This window comes from Cottoperca gobio, chromosome 10, assembly GCF_900634415.1.
Source record: "Cottoperca gobio chromosome 10, fCotGob3.1, whole genome shotgun sequence".
NCBI classification, from domain to species: domain Eukaryota; kingdom Metazoa; phylum Chordata; class Actinopteri; order Perciformes; family Bovichtidae; genus Cottoperca; species Cottoperca gobio.
Genome location: NC_041364.1, coordinates 14,299,513 through 14,315,796, shown reverse-complemented (window position 1 = coordinate 14,315,796; position 16,284 = coordinate 14,299,513). Strand labels below are relative to the sequence as shown.

General features: G+C 39.6%; 1 protein-coding gene across 1 annotated transcript; it reads right to left on the bottom strand.

Moving 5' to 3' along the window:
- Positions 1 to 766: 766 nt before the first annotated feature.
- On the bottom strand, positions 767 to 15,918 carry gfpt2 (glutamine-fructose-6-phosphate transaminase 2). Its single transcript, XM_029442081.1, has 19 exons — positions 15,821 to 15,918; positions 14,578 to 14,685; positions 13,841 to 13,948; positions 13,585 to 13,710; positions 13,334 to 13,392; positions 12,530 to 12,664; positions 11,126 to 11,187; positions 9,095 to 9,174; positions 6,935 to 7,046; positions 6,558 to 6,721; positions 5,486 to 5,581; positions 5,121 to 5,218; positions 4,817 to 4,937; positions 4,426 to 4,583; positions 4,105 to 4,219; positions 3,519 to 3,646; positions 3,249 to 3,416; positions 2,918 to 3,079; positions 767 to 1,867 (listed from the first exon to the last, which is right to left on the bottom strand). The coding sequence occupies exons 1-19, from the start codon at positions 15,825 to 15,827 to the stop codon at positions 1,823 to 1,825; spliced, it is 2,052 nt and encodes a 683-aa protein (XP_029297941.1). The 5' UTR covers positions 15,828 to 15,918; the 3' UTR covers positions 767 to 1,822.
- Positions 15,919 to 16,284: the final 366 nt, after the last annotated feature.

Genomic DNA, 16,284 nt, shown 5'->3' with positions numbered 1-16,284 from the left:
CTGGAGGGACTATCTCTACAACTACTAGCATACACCCAAAAATCTATGTTAAGACCAGTAGTATACATAGGCATATTGCCTTCACACTACTGTAACCATGATGGTGATGATGATGATGATGATGATCTAAAGTAAAAGTGCACAGCAGAATCACCCATGTCAGTGTTATATTATCATATAGTATTGGGCTCTTATTACTGATGCATTAACATGTAGCCTATTCGCCTCATTTATGCATCATAATATATAAGATTGTAAGATACTGTATATAACATGGAGCTAATCTTCAAGTAACTGTAGCTGTTAAAAACATGTGTAGTGAAAAGTACTCTCCAGGTAAAGTACAAGTACCTCAACAATTATATCCATTTACAGTTACATTCCACCACTGTAGAAGACGCACAATTAAGACCTACTGATTTGCTAAACTACTCAGTAAACACAGTAGTTCCAAAAGATAACGAGAGGTCTGAGAATGTATACACTTTTTTTCTATTATAGATTATAAATATTTTTGTGAAATGGATCCATTACTGTAATCTTTGTCTGAACTAGCCCTATTTAATGCATCGCATAATGATGATACATTACAAGCACAAACTAGGGCTAGACTGAATCACTGGTCATGCAGGCTCATACCACCCAATGCAAAATAAATAAATTTGAATTATACCCGTATCATCCTGTCGGAGTAATATAGCACTAACATCTGATATTATTTAACAAAACAAACTGGGACAAGGAGAAATAAGGAATAACAACCTGCACACTTTGAATAGAATGCTTTATCTATTGATTGATTGATTGATTGATAGTGCCTGCTTACATGTATAAAACATACAGTATAAAATACAATCACAGTTAAAGATATAAATCAAACCCTTTCTTAAAGCCCTATAAAATAAAAATCAGATAAATATAGAATATTATTATTATTATAAACCCATAAAAACTGCTGACAAAACAAAAGCATTTTTGGAAGTCATGGTATATAATTTCTTTGCTGCATAAGTGTTCTTTAAATAATCTTCATGTATGTCTATGGAAATGCTCCACCTATGATGAAAATAATAAAGTCAGGAAAAAAAGGTTCATGTTCTACCATGAACTGACTTTGGAAACTTCAATCCTGTTAAACGAATAGACTATCATACAATATATTTTAAATTAAAATGAAATGACAAAGAAACTGACCAGCAACATAACAAAATAATCAAGTAATAATGTGAAAGTCAGATTGAGGAACTTCCTTCTGGTAGCTTCTGCTGTTTCATTCCTACATTTCTCAAGACACCACCAATTGACATAAGCAATTCATCAAACAGAAAGAGAATAAATCATCTCACTCATGATTGTGTACATACATAATGCACATTTGGTCCCCATATTGCACAACTGTAAACACTTCAAAACACCATATCAATGCTTTTCTGCTAAGCTTGCAGTATGTGTTTTTGGCTCATCTCGAGATAAGAAAAAGGCACAGCATGTTGGTTCCTTTGGATGTGAGAATGTTGTTTTCATAGATTGTTCCGCGAGGCCTCAATGGCACTGGTACATCCTCAGCAGTTTATTGGTCGGACTTCACATTTCTCTTCCTTTAAAAAAACCCCAATCATTGTACCGTATACCACCCTCTTTCATCTTTGGATACACACATACAAAGTGCTCTACTTCACCACAATCTCTCTCACACACACACACACACACACACACACGCACACACGCACACACACACACACACACACACGCACATGCTGAAGGAATTGCACTGTAAATATATGAGCCTCCTTTCCCCTCTCCTGTGCTTTGTAAACTGTAATTATTCCACAGTCACAGATTTGGCCAAGTTTCTGGGAAAGTCAACCTGCAAAAAGAGAAAACAGTTTGTTAGAGCAAATAACCTGAACTGTGGTTGTGTTGTGTCACATTAAATGCATTTACATTAAAAAAAAACACACATTAACAAGCTAGAAAAAAAGGTGTATAATAAATGGTGCTATAGAGGATAGATAAGCTCTCTTGAAGGTGTAAATAGAAAAACCACAATGTAAACATTAATGCCTGAGTTCCTGACCAGTTCCTGTTCTCGTGATACAATCAGACATGAGACAGAGATGATAGGTGAAGACGAGATCAACAGGATGTAAAACCAAGCCTTCCAAACATTTCACACTAAACTAAATACAGCAGTGGTACCGAAGCTGGCATGACAAAGTGAAACATACTGCCCACACACACATACACACACAGCTTTACAAAGTGCAGCTTGGTAAACTGGTCTCCACAACCACTGCACATTATGCTAATAAAGAATTAACAGCAAGCAATAAATAGCATCCCTGAGTCTTATGCTGCATGCACATTTCATTCCATTGACATGTTGAAATTATACTTTGATATTCATTATTATTGTTCATTTAAAAACATAGCCTAAATGTTAGGAACACTTCAAGTATCTGACCGTCAGACTTAGCATAGCATTAAACTAATATGCAACAATATCAAAGCCATATGCAAATAGATGCAACTGAAATCATCTGAAAAGCAAATTATAACAAGATGTTTTAGAATATATTTTCATTTAAATATCATATTTCTAATCCATTTTGGGTGTAGACTAAATGAATATCGTTATGAATTCATATCATAATATTGATATGTGACAATAGCAACTGACCTGTTCAAAGTCACATGATAATGACCTAATATTTCACTGTTTGTATGATCTCCCTCATTTCTGGGGCTCAGATCAGGGATCATATTGGTAGACAAAACGTTTGGTATATTGGTTTTGGTAGATGAAAAGCAATACTTTATTACTGAAAACTAACGTTAAAGCAAAAATAAAACGACTATTTTTCCTATACAGTGAGAATTCATACAGATTGAGTTGAAAATGATGTTGACTACTTACATCATATCCTCGCAGGACGGCCAAGTGGAAGGACAAGAGCTGCAGGGGGATGACGCTGAGGATGCCCTGCAGACAGTCCACGGATTGCGGCAACTCGATGGTGTGGTAGGCATTCTGACAAATATCTTGGTCGTCCTGGCAACATAGGATGATGGGCCGACCCTGATGGAGAGAGTCACAAGCGAGAACATCAGTCGATCAATTTAGATATATTTGTTGCACTCTGAAACGTTTGTGTGTAAGCGTCCAGGTGTGTGTTTCAGTGCCTGCCTATTTTAAACAGTCTACGATGCCTGCAGGTTACAGTGGAATGCGTTTTATCAGGACTTACTGATCGGGCAGTGACTTGTTGCAGAGCATTCTGGCACTTGGTGTAGCAGGCGTCTTTCATGATGATCATGATGACCGGCATATCTTTGTCTATAAGTGCCAGAGGGCCGTGCTTTAGCTCCCCAGCCAGGATGCCCTCAGAGTGCATGTAGGTGATCTCCTTGATTTTCTGCATTAAAGTAAAAAGAATAAAAGTAGCTCAGAACATGATCCTAAATAATAACATACCGACATTACAACTCTGTTATGTCGCAGTTTTTTCTCAACTCACCAGCGCCCCCTCTAGGCAGGTGGCATAGTGGTAACCTCGGCCCATGACCAGAAGAGACTTTTGCTCATACAGTTCATCAGCGATGGTCTTGATCTTCTTATCCAGGGCCAACACCTGCTTTATCAGCTCTAGGAGAGTAGAACACATGATAATGTAGAGATGGAGGGATTATGGTAGCAGTAAGAATATGAGTGCACGTTTTGAACAAAATATACAGCATTTTATTAGCTTGATTTGTCAGTGGTGGTTGAACATGGTTTAGCATCTGTCAGTCTGAAAAAAGTAATGTTAATGATACACATATTGTGTAAAGAATCAAACACCTCTTAAATCATTTCTTATATATTCTTTTGCAGAATCTCTCTCTAGCTCCCAACACTCGTACTTTGAGTGTAATTTGCCAAAAAAGAGACAAAACGCACAATAAACATAGTTAAAGAAATTGACTGACTATTTCCCTCCCTTTATCGTGAATTCTTTCGATAATTGTGTAGTAAAAATCTGATATCATGACAGACCCTGCCGTGTGGTAACTTAGAGACCACGAAGGCTGTGTTTGTGATCAACTTGTGTTTGTTGGACTGACCAGGTAGCACCCTGAGGCCGTTGATAATCTCCAGTCTTCTCTGCTGTAGGGAGAGTCTGTCCTCGCTTATCATCAGGCCGAACATGGTGAGGGCCACAAACTGACTGGTGTAGGCCTGGATCACATACACAAGAAACACGCATATAACCCCAAGTGTTGCTGAACAATGTGGCCTATCTAGCAAATAACACAGAATTGCGTGTATCATGAAGCATTTCAAGAGATGGATTTTATCATTACATTAAAGACTGTTAATACTGCTGGACAACTTTTATTAAGCATGAAAAACACATCTATTGGGATGCACAGTATGAACTATACCTTGGTGCTAGCTACTCCTATCTCAGGCCCAGCATTGATGTGGACTCCACAGTCTGTTTCTCTACAAATGGAGCTGCCCACAGTGTTGGTTACACCAACTGTCAGAGCACCTTGACCCTTGCAGTAGCGTAGTGACATCAAGGTGTCTGCTGTCTCTCCTGAGGGAGCAGAGGGAATGAAAAGATATGCTTACAATGCGTAATTACAGCACACTAATGCCACTGTTGAGGTACAACACAAAATGATGATGATACTGCTAACAGGTTTCCCATAGGACCATGACAAGCCAGTGTCCCGGTCAGATTTGTTTTGTCTTGACAAAGATCATTGTTCTCAAATTGCTGTTTTTGCAGTGACCTTAGAAGACAAATATGAGGTTGTATGTGTTCACCTGACTGGCTGATGAAGAAGCAAACATCGTCTCTAAAGACGGGAGTGTTGCGGTCCAGGAAGTCGCTTGCCAGCTCCACCATGACAGACAGCTGCGTCAGCTCCTCGAGGATCTGTCTGGTCTGTAAATTAGGGAATCAAAAGCAGACGTTTCTCCATCATCATCGTCATCGTCATCATCATCATCACCACTCGCCATACAAACAGTAACTTTGTGTTTGAACTTTGCTTTTACTAGTCATGGCTATCTTTCTCACAGAATAATCATTGTCATGCTTATCCAAAGCTTTGATAGCTCTACTCACAGCCAATGCAGCATGGAAGCTAGTGCCGCAGCCAATCACAATTAGCCTTCTGCATCGTTTGATTTCTTTCATGTGGTCCTTCAGCCCACCAAGAATCACTGAGGAGATAGATGACAGTTACATTAGTGGGCATTTAATTAAATATAAATGAGTATCAAAATAAAATGTTCAGTCTCAGTTTGCTCTTCTGTAAAAGATTCCACGTTAAAATAGACAAACAATAAGAAGGATATACAACAGACTGTAGATCCTGTATCCTGTATGAGTCCCTGCTAATATTTATTTAAGGAATCCGGGACCTGTTCAGGTGCCCTACATATCATGAAAATGTAAAAGCAGGGCGGTTTTGAAAGATCACTAGTCACCTGTGTTGGTGTCAAAACAAATCCGTCCTCTCATTGTGTTGACGACAGACTCCGGCTGCTCAAAGATCTCCTTCTGCATGAAGGCATCAAAATTACCTGCAAAGAGAAGAGCACATATGTACATCAGATTATCTGGTACTCTAGTACTCCTCATGATGTAATGAGGACATGCAGAATACCCCTAAGAGTTAAGACAGACAACAGAGGCATATGGGAGGGTCTTTGCTGTAAGAGGCTAAAAAACTGACAGCCGCATTATGATTTCACCTTCAGCCAGCAGAGGGCGAGCAAGTATAAATCTACAAATGGTGCATGCATGCTTTCAGTGTACTCAATTTATAAAATGTAAAGCGTAAGTGTTTCTGCAGTGTCGTGGTTAACTGATGCTGACCTTTCCCTTACTTTGTCAAGTAAGTTTCCCACCCTGTCTTATCATTAAAGGTTATACAATGTTGAGTCTCAGTTTCCTGACAAAGGCTGGAGGCTGAAGGCATTGTGTTGTTTAGACTAGATAACTACGAGGCATGCACCTCCATCTGTGACCTTGTTTCCTGGGTATGATTAAAGTTGGAAGGATTGCTTCTTTAAGCAAACTCTGTGATGCCACTGTTGTGTCGACTCTGTTTCCTGGTACCAGTAAATAAAATAAATGCATTCATTTCAAAAGTACAAGGGTACAATTTGTTTTTAATTCATCAGCAGGATTCTTTGGAATCTGTGTTCTTTAAAACATCTGACATCTGATTCTGATAATAATAATAATAATAATAATAATAATAATAATAATAATAATAATAATAATAATACATTTTATTTATATAGCACTTTTCATACGTACATGCAGTTCAAAGTGCTTCACAAAAAAAGACTAATAAAATTCATTAAAGCATGGAGGTACACAAATCAATAGAATATGCAAAGTCATTATAAAAGTCAAAAAGTAAAATAAAACATTTAAAATATTATTAATATTTCCTTTTAAGTTAAACTAATTGCCGAAAATAAAATAAAAGCAATGTATTGTCCTCATATCCGGCAGCTAACAAAATAGTCTTTTTGAGCATTATCTAACCTTTCATGATCTGTTGAAGCTCCATCTGCAGGGTCTGGATTGCCCTCACTGGATTCTCACCAACCTGCCGTCTCAGCCTGTGGATGGAGAGTTTCCCGTCGGTCACCACTGCCATGTCATCATCCTCCAGGTACAACACCTTGTTGGTGTACTCAATGATGGCACTGTGGGGAGAGAGAAAAGATGGATACATGTGATCAATTGATGAGGATGTCTGCTAGTGTGGTGTTTATAAACACTAAACTTGTTTCTTTGCATACTTGATAGATATGGTAGACAGATATGAGAGACATATATGAGAGACAGGGGAGGATACATTTATAACATGACATATAAGAATTCCATGACACAACAAACACAGACAATTGGTATCTCACCTGGCATCAGAGGCAAAGTAATACTCCACAGCCCTGCCATCCCCCACAGAGTCGATGGCGCTGGAGCAGTCAGGACGATTGTGGCTGTTCTTCTCCTCCTCCTTCAAGTGAGCTACAAGGTCAGAGGTCAAGGGTCAGAGGTGACTTTGAGTGACTAAAACGATCAACAATCTACCTGGTGGCAAGCATCACTCAATACTATTTGTAAAAAGATGTTTTCTTTTGCAGAATTTGTGCTTCATGCTTCTTTTTTGCAGTGGAACAAAATGCCAATAGATAGATGACATCTGCCATCTACCGTAGATCTCCAATAAAGACAAGACAAATGTTCTCCGAGATGTCAGCCAAAGGAGGGTTAGGGAGGATCATCTTTTACAATAGCACTGGCATGAGAAAGAGTCCATAATTTCATTTGGTAATCATGGTGTTTTATATATTGTTTAAACAACTAAGGACTTTTAAAGTGGTAGAGATATCAGTCATTATATAAAGTGTTATGAAAAGAAAGGGCCAAATGGATTGAAACAATTTCTTTTCAACCATTAAAACGACACACCCTGCTCGGTTTCTTCCTGGCCCCAAATAACCTAACTCCGTGGACTTTACACTTGGCTCACTTGAACCATTAAGAACCATATATACAAGTATATATAGTACCTATATATAAGTAGATAAGACAGTGAAGACAGTTCTTCACGAAATAAAGACGAAAACAACAAAACAAGCAGGTTGTTGCTAATAATACATTTAAAAGAAATCAACGACAGATGTTTTTTGTAACAAGCGTATCTGAGAGATTACAAGAGAAACTCTGTTTCAAACTCTCTTTATTGCTGGGAACTGTAGGATTGAGGACTACATTCTGTATCCAGTATCCAGATGAATTTTGAAAAGACCAATAGCCTCTGAAACTACACCAAATAATCACTGGCAACACTTTAGGGAAAATGGCTTTCTAAGAAGGTTTTTTAAACAGAATTATTGCACAATGAATAACAGAACCACAAAACATCTTGTACCATTTCTACAGTTAGCCAAGAGCGTCACTCTGTGGTGTTTGTTACAGTACATCTGAGAAAATGAAGAGTTACTTTTCCTGTAATCCTGGAAGAAAGTAAAAAAGAAAATGCTTCCTTGATAGATACATGTGTTAAGGCTTCTGTATAAGGCTTCTTTCTGCATATCTTTCTCAATTTGATCTTTGCTCAAATGTCCATGAAAAGACCAAAACAAACAATGGACTTATCCTACTGACAAGTATTACTGTGTAGCCAAAGCCTGATTCAACTCATTCATCTGTGCCATAAAGCTCCATTGTAGCCCAAAAACTATTAAAAACACATCAATGAGCCACACTGTTGCACTGGGGGACTTGTTCCTTCATTACGATAAACACGGCAGTGTAGTTTATTTTGAGTGGATGCCACATACGACGTCCTGCTAACTGAAAATAGTCCCCAACAAATATTTACTCTTTTTTAGAGTTTGCTCTAAACGACAGTGCCCAGCTGTTTATGGAAATGATATAGTCTTTTTCTTTGATGAAAGTATATATTCATGACCCAATTTCAAGATTTAGAACTTCATTAGGAATGTATGGGCTTTGGGCTGAGAGCAACAGACAGGTTGGGGCAGTCTGCTTTGGGTCTTCGCCTGCCTTATCTTTCAAAGATGTGTTTGAATGTGGTTTTATAACATGTAAAAGATTTGAAAACACACAATGTGAAGAGGGAATAAATGAATGGTTTCTCTCATTTTTTTAATTGACATGTTTGCAATAGCAATATAGTTTTTGAATTGTATTAAAATAGAGTTATTTAAACATTTCATAACTTTCTGTTTGGGTGGTCTTTCAGGATCTTCGTCAACAAGACTAAGCAAGCAGCTTCAGGGGTCAATTTCCTGTGTTTGTAAACTTACTTGACCAATAAACCACTGCTGGTTTGAAGTGTCTTTATGCATCTTACAGACACAGATACTGCAACGAACAAGGTCATTTTAGACTATTGAATATGCTAATAAATGTAATATGTTAATGAACACTCTCTCTTTCTGCTGCTGTGAATGTGTCTACCTACAGTATGTCTGTGTGTGAGCATGCAGAGATTCAGGGTGCAGTGTAAGCGGATAATGGCAGACCGAGACAGGAACAGAGCTCACCACTGTTGTACTGGATGGGGATGTCTTCAGTCGACAGCTCGTGCTCGCTTCGCACACCAATGAGCAGTGGACTTCCTCTTCTGTTGGGACAAGAATGAAGCAGGCAAAGAGAAAGAGACGGAGAAAGTGAGAGGAAGAATAGGAGAAAGGACATGATTAGGTTTACATACTAAGGATACATACACTCTTGCATGGTGCTTAGTAAAAGTATGAATATGGACATCCTATCAAGCTGTATCATTCCAAACAAAACTGACGTTCCTTGGCACACCTTATGGTCTCTCCGTTTTCCCCCCATCATTTTTTTCTTCCCTGTACCACCTCAAAACTCAATCTTTGTTACAGTCATTTTTTTTTATCATTCTGTACACAATCCTGGGGTTGGGTTTGTCCCAGGCTCAGTAATCCTCCTACTTATTCCAGATCCTTTCTAAACCTTCTAGTCTTGAACATCAGACAGGTAAACGGATCCACTGTTAGTCTCTATCCCTCTTGGATTTGCTAACATTTACCTGACCGAGTCACTGCTTCCTTATTGGTAACAAATTCGATGTGGGCTTCTCCTATTGGCTGTGGAGGCAGAGAAGTTACAACCACATATAGAGTTGACAGGTGAGGGAGGAGTGTGTGAGGAATACGTGAAACCTTTACACCCTCATATTGTGACCACAGTGCAAACAATATAACAAAACAAAACCTCTTCATGGTGAGTTAGTTATTATGAAACAAATTCTTGAGAAACCGCGTCCAAAGAGCCTCTCCTTATTTCTTGTCTTTCTTTGTCTGGATCCCTCTTTTCTCTCTGCTTAGCCCTTCTCAGGCTCAGCTACGCTGACGCAAGACCACTGGTTGTTTTAAGGGGTGTAGGGTTTGAAAAGGGAAGGCTTGCAAACAGAAACATGTGGTCGCTATCCAATACAATATTTACTATGAGGGAGGGAGTGACAGGAAGAAGGGGAGCAAAGGGATGAAAGAAAATCAAGGAGTAAAAAATAAAAATACAGGGTGGTGGAAAGAAAAAGAAATGAGGTACAATAGATTGAGAGAAAGTTAAAGAAAGTGAAGCTGAGGTAAAGAGAGTAAAAGTCATGCCGGGAGGTTGACGACAAAGGGTGGGGTGGTGTCTAGCGGCACTAGATAATTACAAACATTCCCTCATCCCTCCGTCCTGGGAGACAATGCTGACTATTAACATATTAACCGCAAAACTGCACTGATTTGAGTTAGCCAAAACTGTGCAATATACTGATATCTGAATCATTTCGTCAGAAACTACAAGCACACAATAGCCAGAAGTTAGGCCAAAGTTTACTGACTTTATCAGCAGGTGGGCCAAAAAAGCAGTCTTGCCAAAACGGGCATTGCCAGACAACCTGTTTGCATAAACCATAAGTAACGGCCCACTTATCTCTCTTCACTTTGTTGCCCTTTTTCCACTCTCCCTCCCGTGCTCCAGTAATCTACCTTTCCTCTGATCCATGATGGCTCACTGAACCAGTAACCGTATAAACTAAAATAAAATGATGTGAAGTGATTAACCATGAGTCTTTCTGGCAGGGTCATTTCCCGACAGCAGAAACAGGAAACTCTCTAGTCTCTCTGTTAATGAGTCACAGAGAAGCCTGCGTAGAGGCAGCAGCCCAGAGGCCAGAGGCCCAGGAGGGAGAAGGGGATCCTGTATTCAACCTCTGCTCTGCTCCCCCTCTCTGCCTGGGTCTTAAGACGCAGATTGCACTGCCACATGCAGGCGGGAATTTACACAGATTTACACATGCATGCGGAAAACATGTCAGTTGTCCATAATCATAAGCATAACAGAGTCATAACATATCACAGAAAATGGCTGTTAGCGAAGATAAGCCACCATGACTGAATCAAAGTCTCCCACAATTCATAATAAGGATTGCTTCATAGTTGTAATAACAGGGGTGACTCCTCTCCAAATGAGTCTGGTTCACTGCACGGAGCCAATGTGAAGTGAAATGTCAGTGTGTGTGAGTGTGTGTGTGTGTGTGTGTGTGTGGTACTAACCTAGTGGAAACAGCCTCTCTAGGGAAATGACGGCTTTTAAACACCAAAGCGAAAGCCCCCTCCTGTTACAGAAAGAAGCAGAGGTAACACTGAGTTTTCATTAGCTCGATGAAAGACTGAACCAACGTTAAAGTAGGCAAAGAGAAACAACATAAAATATAAAAAATTAAAATGTAATGGTAAAGTTACGAGACACAAACCAATGTTTCTTCTGCCCCTGGGGTTTGGCAGGAGTGTTACGGGCGGGGGGTGAGTGTAGCCAGTAGTGGTGAATGGGGGGGTGGGGGTCTTTGTTGTGTAACATCAGCTGTGTTTCAAAAGCACTAACTGCAGTGTTGCCTGCGGTGGTTAGAAGCATAACTGGCTTCAAGTGTGTTTGTGTGTGTGTGTGTGTGTGTGTGTGTGTGTGTGTGTGTGTGTGTGTGTGTGTGTGTGTGTGTGTGTGTGTGGTGTTGAAAGTGGGGGGATAAGACAGGAACACAAGGCGGAGGGTGTCCTGGTACTGACACTGTTAGTGGGTCGAACTATCTGGTTTCCATTACTTAAAATCCAAAATGGCTGCTTCTGCCTCCTCTGTTCTTCTGAGGAGAGAGAACCCACTCCAACCAAGAGTGTGAAGCTCTGAAGCATAAAAGTCACACAATGGAAAAGAGAGGCTTACTCCATCTCATCCGGAAAAAATCTGTTTCTATGAGTGATGATGTCACTTGTGATGCGATTAGGGCGGTTGCTATAGAGACTGTTTTTTGTGATGGTGTGCAGCGTATTAATGGACAAGCAATTTAAGAACACATTGTAGAATGAGCAAATGTGTGGGTGTGTGTGTGTGTGTGTGTATGAATGATGAATGATGATTTTATGACACTAAGCTAACTACGCTGGTTATCAGAAAGCTGGTTATTAAAATGTCAAGTAAAAATACAGAAGTATTATCAGCTATCATTATAAAGTACTCATCAGTCATAATGGCTCCTTCAAAAGTGTTATATTGTTATAGAATATTATTCTGTTTTCATCACTAATAAATACATGTAAGAGCGTTTTAATGTTGTAGTTTGTCAATGTGGAGCCAATTTTAGATACTTTGTATACTACTGAGTAGATTAGTAGTGTAGTACTGCATCATATGATATAAGCATATGTTGTCACGAGTAACTATAGCTGTTTACTACATGTAGTAGAACAATGTTCAAGTAAAATTGTACTTTAGTACATGTAAAGTAAATGTACTTATTAACATTCCTTCATTGCTCACTGGAACTATAATATCTTGTGATATTACAACAAAACAAAGGTTAGCATGCTAACAACAGCTTTGCTGCTGTAAAGCGGGATGTGCTGTGTTTTTGTGGCATGGTAGCAGTCAGTGTGGTAAGTGATGTGTGCGGTGTGTGAGCTACTCACCAGCTGCGGAATAACCCTCTCTACCAGGGTGGAGAAAGTGATGCTGTCATTCTCTCGGTTGTCGTAAACATATTTGATCAATTTCGGGATCACCTCTGTGTCCGTCTCTGACTCAAACTCATATCCTTTGTTGATCTGAGGAAGGTTCAATTTATATTAATATACACATAAACACTGTCAGTCATTCTGCAAGATCAGACCACGGCAGGTTTTTTCTCAAATTCCATCTGAATCCTTCTTCAAAATACTCGTTCCGACTAAAGGTTTGTGACAGAACTAATATCAAAACTGTAGCTTGGAAAATTAAAATCAAACATCAATAAAAACTTTCAGTTTTAAAAAGGACATCCATAACCTTCTGCATGTCACTGATTAAAAACAGAAATCATGTTCAAACTACAACAACTTGGGTTAATCATCCAGAGTTACACTTGTGACGTTGTCTCAAGACTTTACTAGCAAATGTGATTATATTACACTCTTGAGTTGCATGGGACGATTAAATCTTTTTACAGTTAAAGATTTAGGGGCAACAATCTAGTTTGAATATACTTCATTGGTCATTTAAAAAGAAAAGGTTATTTCAGCTTTTAATAAATATATGTTCTCTATCCATCAACAAAAATACTACCAAGCAACATCCTTTCTTCTTCTTTTTATTTTTTTTATTTTTTTATTTTTTTTAAATCAATGCTTCTTGTTTGTTTATTCCAGTCAGATCTGACTTTTGCCCAAGTATAATGTGGTAACATGCTTGCTTGCTTTTTTTTTACAAAAGAAATTCCGAATGATAAGGTGACTTACCAGGTATGCCTTCAGCTCTTTGTAGTTGGTGATGATGCCATTGTGGATGACGACGAACTCTGAGAAAAGTCAGTGAGAGTAAACTGATTAGAAAAAGGGGCTAAAGGTCAAAGACGGGGGAAGTTATACAAAGATGAGTCGAGGTTAAGTTATCAATAATGATAAGCAAGTAATAATAGGTCTATACCTAACACATTTGTATACTGTACTGTGTATGTGAGCATGCATGAAAGAACATTAGCATATATTACCGTTTTCCTTGTCAGAGCGATGAGGGTGGCTGTTGACAGCGCTCGGCTCTCCGTGTGTGGCCCAGCGAGTGTGAGCGAGGCCAAAGTGTGTGCCCAGCTCCTCATCCAGGTCCAGTGAGTCTTTTTCTGAACAAACAAAACACAACAAATGCCTTTACTCACATGAACAGGCTGCAGGGACTTTTAATGACACAAACTATGTTTAAAAAAAAAAAAGATATCGTGAGAAATATGAATCAAATGTGAATGAACCCACTGTAAAGCACCTCATCCAGAGCCTTGACCTTTCCCTTCTTCTTAAACAAGTAGATGGTGTTTTGGTTGCTGTCAGTGTCTGTCTTCTTAGGGCCATCCACAGCAATACCTGCAAACAGACAGGAGGGGCGTAAAAAATATGCTTTTATAGGGAGGTAAGAAAGGCACTGCACAGATTTAAAGTTTTATAAAGTGATGAGAGGTCAAATTTAACGTAATCATGAAATGGCTGATGGATAGGTTACAAGTAGTGATCCAGGATTTAACATGGTTGTATGTGAGGTATTACTTGGCTGTATGTCTGTGTGTGTGTGTGTGTGTGTGTGTGTGTGTGTGTGTGTGTGTGTGTGTGTGTGTGTGTGTGTGTGTGTGTGTGTTTACTGACTTTTAGTTATGTACCTACAGCTTGCTCAAACAGGATGAACAAACACAAAGTGTGGGTGTGATTGAACAATAAATGTCCAGGTGGCAGGAGGTTCTGAGTTAGACGTTACTGGCTGTTTCCTAAGGTGTTAGCTGAAAATATTGTATTCCAACAAGTTTGCATTAGAAACATCCTCTATGGTTTTATGATCAAAGGATATGTCACAGGTGTTGCCAAGGAGTACTATATGCTCTTGTGCTTGGTGTTTGTGCGTGTGTGTGTGTGTGTGTGTGTGTGTGTGTGTGTGTGTGTGTGTGTGTGTGTGTGTGTGTGTGTGTGTGTGTGTGGCAACGCTGTGTAGCCGAGTGTCTTACCTGCTGAATCGTACCCTCTGTACTCCAGTCTCTGCAGTCCCTTCACCAGCGTCTCATATATCTCCTTTCTGGTGCGAGGCACTTGGTAATTCAGGTAGGCAAAGATCCCTTTTAGAGAGGTAGAAAGAGAAACATAACTTAAACTCTCTGAAACCGTGTAGGCTAACTTTAGACGACTGCAAAGAGCACAGTTGCTTCTTCAGAGCAAAGTATTATCGTATTGTGTTTAAGGACGCATTAACAATGTATTGATATGGGAAGAAATAGCTGCCAAAAGTTGTGAGATGACATCAATATCAAGGATCAATGAGGTCAACTCCTAGCTTCCAGCTGTATTATTTTTTACAGTCTATAATCTTCACCTAACACTAATATGCTTGGGAAGGACAAGAACTCTCATAACAGGCTGTATGGGGAAGCAGACATGGCATCTCATCACATTGAGTTCCATGAGTTAGTCAAGCTGATACATCATTATATTCAATTAAGACAACTGTGTCTACATTATGAAGTATGAAGTGTGTGTGTGTGTGTGTGTGTGTGTGTGTGTGTGTGTGTGTGTGTGTGTGTGTGTGTGTGTGTGTGTGTGTGTGTGTATTAAGGAATGTTCCAGGCAGATCTGCTTCCCGCAAGCACACAGCTGGCCATTGACGGACGCACATTGCGCGCAGTGTTGGAGCAGCCAGGTAGGCCGACTGGCTGCTGTACACTCCCTCAGCCTTGGCCTCTCTTCCTTGCAGACACAAGGAGAGGGCGAAGTGCTGTTAAAGATTTACTTGTAAACTTGTTGTAAACCCTGCTCGAGAGTGCTACACGCCCAAGTGTTACGGGCTGCCAACAGGCTAGCGCTGATGATTACACTTTAGGAGGATGGATGTTAATAACTCTTCTGGAGCGCATCTGCATTTGACAGTGACTGGTATAACTTGCATGTCAACATCCGTGAGTGAAAACACTGACACGTCGCAGCTTCTCAGTAGCCTAATCCACGCGTCAGAAAAAAACTAGAAACATTACTTCAGTTCAGAAGTCATATTTTCATTAATACTAAAACTATAACACGATCGGGATAACTACACGAGACCAATTCTATGAAATGATAAGTTTGGGAATTCTTTGCTTTACCCCGTAGGCTACACGCATGACATCGGAGTCTGTCAAGGCAATTCTCGTGCGTAAAGGAATTAGAATCCCTTCCAACAAGTATCTAAATACATTAAGTCGATATAAAAAGCAAACTTACCACACATGACTCAAGTGTTGCCTTCGTTGTTGGATAACTTTCTATGAGAAAACGACTTGTAGTTTTCCGATTGGAGTGATGCTTCTGTCTCTGCTGTGTATCCAGAGTGACTGCACACTCCCACTATCCATTTAAATCACCATTTAAGCCACGCCTCCTCTAACAGCTCATCTGTCCTGTCAACGCCGTCCTGCTGCCTCACAGGTATCCCCACCTCACCTGTCAAAGATTGATCGATTGATATTAACTCAACTCAATGTGACTCACCTGTTAACGTCAAAAGTATTCAAGTGTTTATCCACTTTTCATAAGGAGATGGTTCACATTTTGCATCTTTCAGCTACATTTGACATATTTACATTATTTCAATTGTCAATCATTTCTGACCCTGACTTAATTGCCTCTATTTGAAACGTTTCACCAACCCTTTAGGCTGTGACTGAAGAATCGGACCGTAAATAACA

What these genes read in the sequence shown, in the direction of transcription:
- gfpt2 (XM_029442081.1), bottom strand. An exon ending in TCGCTCTGACAAGGAAAACG is followed by an intron (nt 13,393 to 13,584) that starts GTAATATATGCT and finishes GACTTTTCTCAG; the next exon opens with AGTTCGTCGTCATCCACAAT. An exon ending in GCTTCCATGCTGCATTGGCT is followed by an intron (nt 4,938 to 5,120) that starts GTGAGTAGAGCT and finishes CCTAATTTACAG; the next exon opens with ACCAGACAGATCCTCGAGGA.